Raw genomic sequence first — 12,540 nt, 5'->3', positions numbered from 1 at the left:
TCTGCGGCAGAAGACAAGAGTAACCACTGATGGGTGAGAGAGGCCATGGCAAGATTCCCATTTAAATTAATTGGTTCTGGATAAAAAAAAGAGACATAGTTGTTTTCCTTTCAAACGTTTTTTTTTTTGTTTGTCTGTGCCAATCTCACTCAGCCATCACTGCTATTTCACATCACGTGCTATGGGTGCAGCAGAAGTTGGGCCAAGCAAACTAAGACTACGCCAAATAGGAATATATACACACAACTACTCATTCTTCAAGGGTTCACACAGTGCTAGGCAAGAGTCCCTGGAACAAATCAACACCCAACAGTTGGTGTTTTCTTCCACATTGCGAGAAAAAAAACTACATCCGATGACCGTGGATGTCATTTGAAAATTCTCTTTTTGAAATTCATTTGGACTCCATGGGTGCAAACAATCCTCCTATGGGTTTAGCATTTGACAGGAGAGGCAATCAGGTGGGGGGAGGAGACGTGAGGGGAGCTGTACTCAACACCACAGAACAAGGAGCCAGAGGAAGGGGAGGGGGGAGGACCAGACCACTCATTTACCTTTTTGCTCCACTTCTATTTCAGGCATTGGAAAAGAAAGCAAAAAAGAGTGCAAGAGGGAGAGAAAGGTTATCATGAGTCAACTACCAGGTACAAAGAGAAGAATTAGCTGGAGGATATGACCATGAGATGAACTGCAGGGCTGCTTTGGGAAGAAGAGCTAGGGGGGAAAAAAGTGTTTGTGAGTGAAACGGCCTCTCATCCTAGGATATAAAAACAGACAAAGTTATGGCTGGAGACAAGCTATGTGCCATGCTTTCCAGCGCATTAAACCTTTCATTCCTACCGTCTTTAACTGCCAAAAAAATAATGCATTGGCCGATGTAAAATAAATCCCTCTAAAAATGCGTCTCCTAAGTGGCAGGAGAGAGAAAAAAAATATATCCTGGTCATATTTAGATGGATAGCATTCTTAGAGAAACATCACAGGAGTTATTTTTGGCATGTATTGACTGAAGGGGTGGAATTTGTTCAAACTTTATAAACACAAATCAAAAACTCGATTCCAAACTCGCTCGCCCACACACGCAAAACATGACACGGTGCTAATGTTACAGACCAAACTCTTTAAATGAGCCACAGAGAGCAACAGCACATGAGATGACTGATGAACAGTCGGCCTAATATGGAGTTTCTTTAGTGGACTGTTGAGGCTGCGTACACTCCACTGGGTGGAGGGGGGTGGAGAGGCTGGAGACAATATGTGAAAGATTAGAAGTTTAAAAAAAATGAGAGCACTAGAGGTTAGTCGGGGGTGGGGGACAGGAGGTGAAAGGGAGGTCTGTTTGAAAGAAGAGAAAAAGAGGTGAATATTTCTGAAGATGTTTACAATTCATCAATTTGAATACTAAGTACTTTCACAGGCAGGGATGAAGCCTAAAGCTGCTCTTATAAACTACTTTAAAACACCCTTTTAAGGTAGATTAACTCAAATCAGAAACCATAGACAGAGTCTAAATAGTGCCGGATTTAACCAGCTCTACGGTACATTTAATTAAACCATGTTCACAGTTAAACACTAAAGCTGATCCATGACCGACTACAGGAATTTAGTTTAACTTTTGGGATTTTTATCACTTATACTGTTTTACTCTGGAAGTCTCTGTAGTCTGTTTCTACAGGACATTAGTGAATGTAATGTACTATTGTAAGACCTATAATGTGTCCATTTCTTTGTAATTTCTCCTTTATGATCTCAGCAAAAGACACAAAATCTAAAGGACAGTTATTAAAGCCGTTTAAAGGGTCAGTTCCCCCAATTTTCCCAGTTACCCCTGGTCATGCAGATAGTTTTGGTTATATTTAGTTTGGAAATATACTGCTTTTAACAACTGTGTGTTCTTTTCCAACATTTAAACTGCATGCCCTGTTTTATGTTTTTGTTCTGATGTATTTTAGGAAGACTTTTAAACAGCATGCCTTGTCTCTGTTTCTATTTTTGATGTATTTTAGGAAGCCTTTTGTACCACCTTTGCCAGGGACTACAGATGAAAAATGTTCTTTTGGCTAATTCTGGCATTTTTTTTATACCATGTGTATTTATTAACTTGCACTGTCCCTTCTCAAATAAACTAAACTAAAACTAATCTGCCTCTGAGATTTTCCTTCACCATCCAAATACAATAGAGGTGGATGTAATTTTGTTTGTGCTGCTCACAGCAACATATTTCTTAAGTAGAAAGTTGTTCCAATCAAAAGTTTTCTGTGGATTATCCACAGTAACAGGGATACTGAAAAGGATTTAGCTTTTGAAATTTTTTTTAAATGTAATTTTTTCATTGTTGTGAGCACCGCAAGCTACAAACCACAAATTCCATTTACTTCTGTCGTGCGGAGGTGGAAGCAGAAATGTAACACGGACAGAGATGGTGTTCGATAACACTGTATTGAATCCAATATATTGAATAAAAGTAAACTCGTGATTAACTAAAACTCAAAGATTCCATTTATATCTCTAAACACTAAAACATTACAGTTTTTAGTGGCAGAAAATTAATGTTCCCAACCTGCTATGACATGAAAAGACATGTTAAATATGTATCACTACATTGTAATAACAAACACATTCCTACTAACTTTTACATCGTATTTTTCCTGAGCTACTTACCCTAAAAACTAAAGATCAGGCTTAAAATATTGATATGATATGTATAGAAGTTGATCTTGTTGAACTACAAAAACACCCAGTCTACTCGCAGTCATAGGGGGATGATTCTTCTCCCTCACAAAAAATCTTTGGCCGAGTTCAGACGCTGGCTTGCAGAGAGTACATTAACCAGACAACAATCAGACGTTTAATTGAAGCCATTACATTAACATAAATAACAATAAGGTCCAATAAGGAGGTCTTTAGCCTTTGAACTTAACAAATCTGGGTATAGAGCTCAACAGTCGCAACGTCATGGAGAAGTACTACACTACTTACTAAGTTACTAAGTGTAACAGCGACGTCTCTGATTGGTGGAGCTCTCTGTTTCAAATGTTTACCACACCCACGAATGGCTAGTGGGGGTACATGCTCGTACGTGCTGCTCCCGGATTTCAAACGGGGCCAACATGGCGGCTCGTTTGGAAACTTTCTCTATAATGTGGAAATAGTTCACCGAAATGTGTTTCTGAAAACATTTGAAGCAAGAAATAAGGCGTGCAGTTGCTGAATCTGTCTGCATTTTAGATCGACAATGGTTATTTTCAGGAGTTTCCAGAGGCGGCAAGTTGCCATTCGCAATGGTTTATGGGATAAGTAGTAAATAATTATGTTCACAGTCTTGTACCTTTGCCTTTTTTTCTGTTTTCCAATGTTTTTAATTCTCCGAATCAAATGTTTTATGGTCATGATTCACCTCGTAGCTGGTTGGCTTGGTTCCATGCTTAAAACTCTTTATATAAGGATTTTCTGAAATGTCAATGAAGTGAATGAAAGGGAATTTCTTTCTGGAATCGGAGCTGTTCAAAAAGTGGGCGTTCACTGTTAAGCTTGATTTTGCAAACTGGGAACCAGATCCAAAAAGGAAGCAGCTATCAAAACCCAAACCTGAAGACGGATATCTCAAAACCTGCACAAATTAAACCAAAACTATCTGCATGGCTGGATTCCACTGGAGGTAATTGAGAAAATTGTTTTTTATATGTAATTTTTGTTGAACAGACCCTTTAAATGGCAACACTTCAATACATCAACTTAATTTATCATTATTAATGATAGTCTTCCAGTTGAAGTACCATCTGTAAAACAAACTTGCAACTGAAGAGAGACTGTAGTTACAGTACAGCTGTCTAGTCTACAGACACTTTAATAATAAAAAAACACACAATAAGAGTTCAGTATGAGATTTGGATGGCGATACTTACTATAGGGAACACACTCATACTGGACCTCTAAGTACTTGTAGGTGCCAGGGCATGGATCAGGAAAGACATCAGAGCCAGTGACAACCACACACTGCGTACGGTTGTTGCACCTAGAAAAAAAAAAGATTGACCAGAGATTTCATCATGACTACCCACAGCAAGAGTACTCGGCAAAAGACAACATTAATAACACAGAGTGGGGAAAAGAGTTCATGGTTACAGCTACAAAGAAACAGATGAAATCCCAGCCAGGACTGTCACATACGCATTCTAGTTTAACCCTTGGCAAACAGAGAGAGGAATGAAAGCATTAAGATGGATGTAAATGTGATAATGAATAAGAGAGTGAGAGGGCAGCTAAAGGCATGTTAGGAATTTGCGATGGCATTTCCTTTAACAGCGTCTTCATACCGCTATTGAAAGGGAAGACATTCATTAAAACACATACAGTAGGACAGGTGGCGGTGACATGCGAGTGGACTGGAATGGTGGCTCCTCTGTACAGTATGTATGTAACAAATATGATGCAAATGTGTCTTTATTTATAAGAGGTTATTTGACCTCAAGTATGAAATAATGAATAGTGAATTAACAGTCTGATGTGTGAAGTGTGTGTGTGTTTGCAGATGTTTCTGGGTGCTAAAAAAGTTCAAGTATAGAGGGAGAGGGGGGGAAAAAGAACAGCAGAGGACAGCGTTTGTGTAAATAGTGTATAGGGTGAAATTGGCTCCACTTCAATCAAGTTCTCTTGAGGCCAAGGGATTGAGAATAATGTCAGCAGCAACGGAGGCAAACAAGAAGAAATTGGCACCAAAATAGGACATTCAACAATTTGCAAGCCGGAGATAAATATTTTAGAAGGTCAGTAGCAGTCATGCAAGTTGGACATACATTTCAACATTGGACATGACTTTCAAAGAATCATTAGTAATTCAAGAGGCTTTTCTGTCGCTGCAAAATGGGATTGTGCTGCACAACAACCACACAAAGCCTTGACTCTGCACTTTCAACTACGCGGGATGTTAGAGTCATGAATAAAAAGGTAAATGTATGTACATTAACCAGAAGAGACTTTGCTTTTAAAGCCGCACTCGAAATCCAGCTATGCATTTTCATAACAAAAGCCTTCCCTTTGCAACTAATGGATTATTAAACATTATATATATGAATAAAAAGGTGGAAAAGTCCATTATGAAGTTAACAAATAGCATCAGCTCCAACATCACTGACAGTACGGTACCAGCTGCACTTAAGAGATTCACTTCTATGGCTTCACTGCAGTGAGCGTTGCTGAGAGGGACAAGGGTCACTGCATCAAAATGTGAAGTGACTGACAGCAGATGAAAGCAACAGAGTCACTTCAACTACACCCAGAGAAAATCGATTTAATTCAGTGGTTTGAAAGCCTGACTGACACTAGTGCCGAACAGCAGAAACTACATTTACTCAAGTAATGTACTTATGTGCAATTTTCAGATACTTGTCGTTTACTTTAAACATACAAAAGATAGTATTAACTCGTTAAATATGATGCATTCTTATGTATTATTATTAATACATTTATATATAATAATATTTGTTCCACCGGCTACAATATTAGATTATTGCTTACATGTTGATGCATCACTAATAATAATCAAATAATAAAATGCATATAATAAAATAGACCTTTTCATTGCCATTCAGTTGCTAGGGCAACAGCCTCTTACTTCCTGTCAGCTACTACATTAACAGACATTGCAACAGGTAATACAAAGGGGCCCATTTAGAAGGTTTATGTTATTGGTTTGAAAAGGTCTACAGACCTTGAAAGGAGCCAGTCGGCATCATAGTTGATTTGATACTTCAGTACATTATGGTTGCGTCTGTAATTCCATACTAACATCCTATTTAATACGCTAAAACAGTATGTGAGATATTTTAGTATGTCCAAAACCTTAATATGAAACCAATAGTCCGCAAAATGCATAATATTTGCAGTGAAATATTACAGTATGCAAACGCTGGACACTATGCAGCATAAATATCCCATAATGCAATGCGGTAGTGATGACAACGTTCATAACAGACGTTGACGACAGCTCTGTAACGTCAATAATGCTTCAATTTAACTGTAAGTACAAGATTTCCCTTTGTTAGGCGTAAAATATGTTTATTAAATTAGTTCAGACTTTGATTCTCGCAAATCGTCGTTTGGTCATATGAGGTTGGCACAGGTTACCATGGTTACGCATCTCCAACTGGTAAGGAGGCTCTCAGGAAGTGACGTCGTAAATTAGTGCTCAGTGCGTCCGAAACGATACATACTACTGTTTATACACACAAAAGTATGTAGAACGATAGTACACATATGGGTATGTAGTGCATAATATGCAATTTCAGACGCAGCCTGTCAATACTTAAGTGTCGACTGAACCACAACATTAAAGTTGCGAGCCAGAAAACCAAAACAATGAGCCGAAAGACGGTCAAAGCTGAGGGGAACTGCCTGTTAATACTTAAGTGTTTTTACTTAAGTAAAACTCTTAATTATTATCACCTTTTAAGTTGATATGGCAAATATGTTTGCAAACTATTACCTATTTACACAGCGAGAAGATACGGAGCAACATTAAAGTTCATTTGGAGTCCTGTTTCTGGCCAACTGATAAATGTAAATCCAGTATTCACTCTCTTTTTATCCTATTTTTGTTATTATGAAGCATCATTTTTTCAAGATAGAAAACATGGTATTGTCATGCTTCTTTTCAATAAACATAAACAAAGATAATGTCAAAAGACACGAGAACACAATAAATACATAATAAAAAAAGAAAAAAAATTTGTGAATAATAATAATAATAATAATAATAATAATAATAATAATAATAATAATATACTGTATATATAAAATAAATAAATAATAATAAAAAATAATACTATGAGTTGTATAACTTAGCCTACAAAATGTTCTAGCCAACATATCAAGGAAAAACACAAGACCTCTAAGCCATATTCAGTCTCTTTTTTGCTCTGTTTTGGTCTCCACCAACTCGTGAGGGGAATATCTGGCTCTTTAGCTGCTAAATGCTGCACTACTTTGTCTGATGTTTCAGTTTGTTAGAGCTTTTTCACTGAAACAGCTGCCTACTTTGGTTGAGTCCAATGAGAGCAGCAAGACTTGACTGAACCAAAACAGTAAAGTCGCGAGCCAGAAAACCAAAACAATGAGCCGAAAGACATCAAAGCTGAGGGGAACTGCAGAGTAGGGTGATAATTCTCTGTGGGTGTGTCACTGCATTTGTATCCATTTTTAATGTAAAAATATCAATTAGTGCAGCTAAGTAAAAGATCTCAATACTTTTCCACCACTGCTCATTTATTTCACATTGTGAGAATTCACTCTGGTATTTATTGTACTGCAATTTTTAGATGCTTTGGAGAAAAGGGAGGTGTTGTTGCTAAGCATTTAGACACGCTTCCTCTGTTTTAAACTGCCGCTGAAATCGCTGCATGTAATCTCTATTGCACTGAGCACAATCCCGTGGTGTTTAAGTGTTTGAATCCTGCTTGCTTTTCTATCTATCTAAGAGCTGCACCTCTGACCAGAGGAAACATCTATTCTGTTAGTTTCACTGGGTCAGAGAGTCTGTGGCTATTGAAATGAGGTAATGTAAGTCAGCAAAACAGCCTTACATTCTTGTGTGTGTGAATCGTTTTTGAACCTACACAAGTAGAAAAGAGAGCGGTGGAGGGAACAAGGTCAGCAGAGAGAGAGGTCGGACATTAACAGTACATCTCTGAGGGAACGATCACCTGACTATTAAACAGGACCAGTAACCTGAGTTTCCATCAGTACCTTTGTACATTTTCCCCTTTTTTTATCACAACATCCAAACATTTTACTTGACAAAACACTTTAATGCAGATGTTGTTGAAAATCAAGCCATTCGATTCCTGTCTAGCTGCTTTTGTTGTGAAAAATGGGTTGCTGATGAATACTTTTTTTTTGTTGCAATTTCCAAACCAACAAAACTGCCACTCTGTGCGGCAGACTTCCCACTGTTTCTATCTCCCCAATCCTGTTTAATATGTTTGTTTATCTGTCTCTGGTGCTGTTGCCTTTTGTTAATCTTCCCCGACATTGGCAGAGAATCGTGTCTTAATGTTTCGCCGTTTAAATATCCTCCTTGTCTTAGTTTACCGCGGACTGAAGGAGGACTGATTAGGGTCTCCCAGAGCTTTGTGACTACTTTAACATCCCTGGTTATCACATCAACCTTAATTACGGTCAGGAGCCCATTTCCTCTGATCTGAATCATTAGAATAATTCTGGCTAAGGGCTTGCGGTGCAGAGTCTTCTCAAAGCTTTCGCTCGCTCAGCGCCTCCAGGGAATCTTCTATGGAGATAGGTTTGAAGTTCAGCTGCAGCAAGTGAGAGTCTGACTTGTCAACAGATGTGGTGCAAACCAAGGGGCATGGACACTGTCAGCGGCATGTTACTGTACGAGAGTACTGGGACTCAGCTGTAAATTCAGAGAGACAGAGTAAGACAGTAGGACTTGATCTATTCCTGAGCTATTCTGTACTGCTGCATCTCATGGGAGGTAAATACAGAAGTGAATGAGGGAAAACAAACCCAGAGGAGTAAGATGGTGGGCGATGATGAGCAGAAGCTAGCCTAAGGGGGGCCAGGTTAGGGCAGAGCAGTGCATTAGAAGATGAACTGCGCTGGTTACTATTTATGAATAGTTCATCCAGTGCCCTTTAAAAATACACACACCTCTAGGGGTGAGCCGCAGCAGTCGAGTTGAAGTGTTGCTGTGCTGTCGTTTGACAGCAAAAGCAGCATCCTGTGAGAGGGTAACCAGGATAAAAGGCATGATGATGGGCACTGCTCGCTACCTGAGGCAAAGCCACTTCAATGCAGTACAAGTGTTTGAACAAAGCAAGCCCAGTGTTCCAAATAGGGAATTAAGAGGGTGTTCATGTGACTCTCAGTCTCTCTGAGCTGCACTGATTATGACTCAAACAGCAGCAACAACGCGCAGCTGGTGTGAAGAGCTCTGCCGCAGCGCATGCATGTCAATTCCTGCCTGTCAAGAATTAATTGGCGCCCCAGTTTTCTGATTTTCAAAATGCCACCTACATAATCTAGTCAATGAAGGAATAAAGAAAAAGGTGCGAGATGTTGATTAATTGTCCGGTATGTAGGTGGCTGCACGAGCAGGGTGATAATTTAAATGTTTCTTTTGTGTGCAGAAATGTTTTGGCGCAGAAGGAGAGAAAAAAAAAAAAGAAGGTCCGTACTTTGCCAGCTCCTGGTTATGTTTGTGAAATAAGATCCCTCCTCTCCCCCAGCGTTTTACCTTTGTGATATAATCTTGTAGGCATCGGGGAGATAGCAGTTGACGTTCTCCATCTGGAACGGGTCAGCGTCACAGATCTTGTTGTCAGTTCGGCCGTAGTTGGCCGTCTCGATCATAATGACATCACTCCCCGGGCAGCGGAGATCAATTGCGTATCCTTCACACGAGAGCTCCCTCCTGACCAGCCCGAAAGGCAAGGCCGCACGGCTGAACCCTGACGGAGACACGAAGACAGACAGAGACAAAACTTAGAGAGGCAAATAATAAAAGTAATGAGTTAAAGGGATCACTGCTTCAATACAATAAAGACCACACATCATGCGGTAAAAATCCGCTGGCACAAAATAAATAGGCAACAGCAGTCCAATGTTTACCACAGTTTTAAACAGACGGGCCATTACACGCGATACAGGAATGGAGAAAGACGAAACAATTCATCTCTCCATCTCTCTGCGGTCTTGGATGTTGGCTAAGACATCAAATCGAAGTCATTGGAGACCAATGGTAACCTCATAAATTCTTGAGCAAACACATAGGCTGCAGAGCGTCAGGAAGGCCTCCACCTAGTAGGGAACATCCACCGAGGAGCCAAACCTATATGGACCCAGAATAGTTTGTTTTACAGTCGTGAAAGCCCCCTCATTTGTTTCTTTTGCTTTACTTGCTCTGTAAAGAAAGATAGAGGAAAAGACAAAATCCGGGCAGAACGGGGTGTAATATAATCCATTTTACAGTGTCGGGGATCGAAGAGTCTGGAGTCCACACATAGGAGGAAAAATCTATACATGGAACACAGCAGATGGGAGCGCAGCCAAACAGCTCTACTTTGGGGGAAAATTAACTATTTCACTCAAATCTGTCCCCCCTTTCAGCAAATTACAATGAAATAGGTTATTTCTTCCTCCGCATTTCCTTTCTCTAAGTAATAAAATGTCATGTCACAAATAGAGTGGAACTAAAGATATGCAGATTTGCAAAGGAGAGAGAAAAGCAATAAAAAAAAAACTAAAGAAAGAAAGAAATCCATTATCTGAGGTTAAAATGATCCACGAATGTCTGCAATTCTGAGAAAACAATTAGGTAAAATCTAAGTAGAACATGCAAATGTGTTCCATTTAAGAAGTGCAAGCAGAGCGCTGCATGAACTGTCAATAATCGCCGTTGTTTGCAGCAATAGTGGGGTCCCTGAGGGGGCAGCTACCATTTGTATTTTCTGCATTGCTCTCTCCTAATTAGCCCTCCTTTCAGCCTGTTGCCTTTTCCATGCTCCCATTGGCTCCCGAGCACTGTCATGTACTAACACTTACCACCTCGGGTTCACTTTGCCCCCTCACTCTAATTATCCTCACACTTCTGACAGTCAGGGCCTGACGCAATTAGCATTGTTTGAACTGCTCAAAGTTGAAGTGGTTCCGGCTTGAAATTCCTACCCCGAAACCCCCCGACCCACATTTCTGCTAGCCATTTCAGCCCGCTGTGCCTGGCTCACTTATAATGATACTCTATGTCAGTCCGCACATGTCACCCCAGCAAACACAGACATCTGTGAAACATTGTTGAGAGTATAATGTTGGAGTCATCCCATATTAGGAGAAACCTCTGCATGCACTAGTAGTGGTAGCAGTATAACAAAATATGAAACTAATGGTATAAATTCTCTGGCATTTGGCCACTAGACATTTCATTATAGTGCCATGATCTGTCTAATGGCCAGTAGATTCTGCTTAGCTGGACTGTTTATCACCTCATTAGAAGACGTCAGTGTAGCCGAACCATAAGTGGAGGGCTGTGGGGTCACTCCATCTATTCCAATAACCACTACAATTACCCAAACCTTTCAGAAAACCTGTCCAGAATGGTGGATGATAAAACACAGAGTGAAGTCGCCGGCTTTACTGCGAAGACTAATGATCGTCCCGCCTGCCATTCCTCATGGAACGAGTGACGGGTTTATCACGGCAGCTACAGACAGCAGACAGAAAGAATGCATTTCATGGGGTTTTAAAATTCTGAGCGGAGAGACCCGTCTTTCGGGCTAAAACACCCTCACGGACACACGCACGCACACACATGCACAAGCCATCTGCCTTTGTAACCTCCTTTCTCTGGCTGTCCACTGGAGACTCTGCCCATCTATCAGACCACTATGGCATGATGGCATGCTGCTGTCAACAGAGGCCGAGCGATTGATTGGGTTTGTGCCTCGCCGGCTTCCACCTCCCTCGCTTGTATAGATCTCTCTGGTCATAGGCTAACACGGCATCAATTAGGGGGAGTATCTGGACTGTACTGGCGACCTAAAGAACAAATTGCTTTTTCTCAAAACTGCGTACAGTCTCTGCCTCATTAATGACTGTCTTTTCAACTTGTAATTGGGCGAGTAATGACAAATCTGTCTAAAAAGTTCAAATACACATGTATATGTATATATAAGGGAGATTTTTTGCTCTGTAGGACGAAAGCTGAATTCAAGGGAATGTATTTTCGGTCGACTTAACTGGATGCTGCTTAAGATCTTAGGATTTAAGCACAGCTAAGAAAGGAAAGCCGTGTGACAACAAAGGTTTCTGGATGTAGGTATTCTTCTGTGTTGATTTGCTCGGGTTTAAACAAGTTTTTGCGAGATTTCGGAAAGAGAGGAAGATTTGTTTGTGTGCACAAATGTCAATGTCTTTGGGAGGTATGAAAAGCTTTTCATCTCGCGTTCTGTGCTTTGTTTGACTGCTCAACTTTGCAGCAGTTGAAGACTGCGACAGAAGGGCACCAGCTGCAGGGAAAAACGGTGTCAAGAAAACTGCAGGAAAAAATCCATAACACGATCCCCGTGCGTGTGTGTTAAAAAAAAGAAGACGGAGAATGGTCTGCTCGCTGTGTCTGTACCTTAGATTAACATTAAATTACACAATCAGAGAGGGAATTGAATAATGCTTTATATGACCACTTAGTCAAATTGCCATGGTAACCACTTTGACTTAGCCATAATTGGCTGTGATCCCCATCCCTGGCCTTGTTGACACGAAGCCTTATCATGCATTCTGGTCAGTGAGTGACTGTGAGGAAAGTAGCTTTTCAGATTCCTCCCCCTGACCTGCCTGCTAAGCCCTCTATTGAGCTCAGGAGAGCAAAGGCAAGGGCCCAGGACTGCCTCTCAATATGTTGCATTCTGGGAGTTTCTCTGCTTCTCCAGTTGACAGCCTATAATTCACTGGCGACAACCCCCCCACTCCCGCCCCATAATACATATTTTGTTTTCTATCAACACCCTTGAAATTGGAAGCGGTACTGTG

The 12,540-nt window shown here is 40.5% G+C and overlaps 1 protein-coding gene across 12 annotated transcripts in view; it reads right to left on the bottom strand.

Moving 5' to 3' along the window:
* LOC119498203 (adhesion G protein-coupled receptor L2-like) overlaps positions 1–12,540 on the bottom strand; it is a 95,985-nt gene that overhangs the window by 46,679 nt on the left and 36,766 nt on the right. For 8 of the 12 annotated variants that reach the window (XM_037786799.1, XM_037786803.1, XM_037786801.1 and 5 more), the window contains exons 3-5: positions 9,254–9,467; positions 3,906–4,015; positions 555–569 (exon numbers count right to left, since the gene is read on the bottom strand). In XM_037786799.1, coding sequence (XP_037642727.1) covers positions 555–569; positions 3,906–4,015; positions 9,254–9,467 — 339 coding nt within the window. The remainder of the gene's footprint in view (positions 1–554; positions 570–3,905; positions 4,016–9,253; positions 9,468–12,540) is intronic. The other 4 variants (XM_037786800.1, XM_037786804.1, XM_037786802.1 and 1 more) reach the window with 1 other exon arrangement.

Source organism: Sebastes umbrosus, chromosome 12, assembly GCF_015220745.1.
Source record: "Sebastes umbrosus isolate fSebUmb1 chromosome 12, fSebUmb1.pri, whole genome shotgun sequence".
NCBI classification, from domain to species: domain Eukaryota; kingdom Metazoa; phylum Chordata; class Actinopteri; order Perciformes; family Sebastidae; genus Sebastes; species Sebastes umbrosus.
This window is presented reverse-complemented; position numbering and strand designations above follow the sequence as displayed.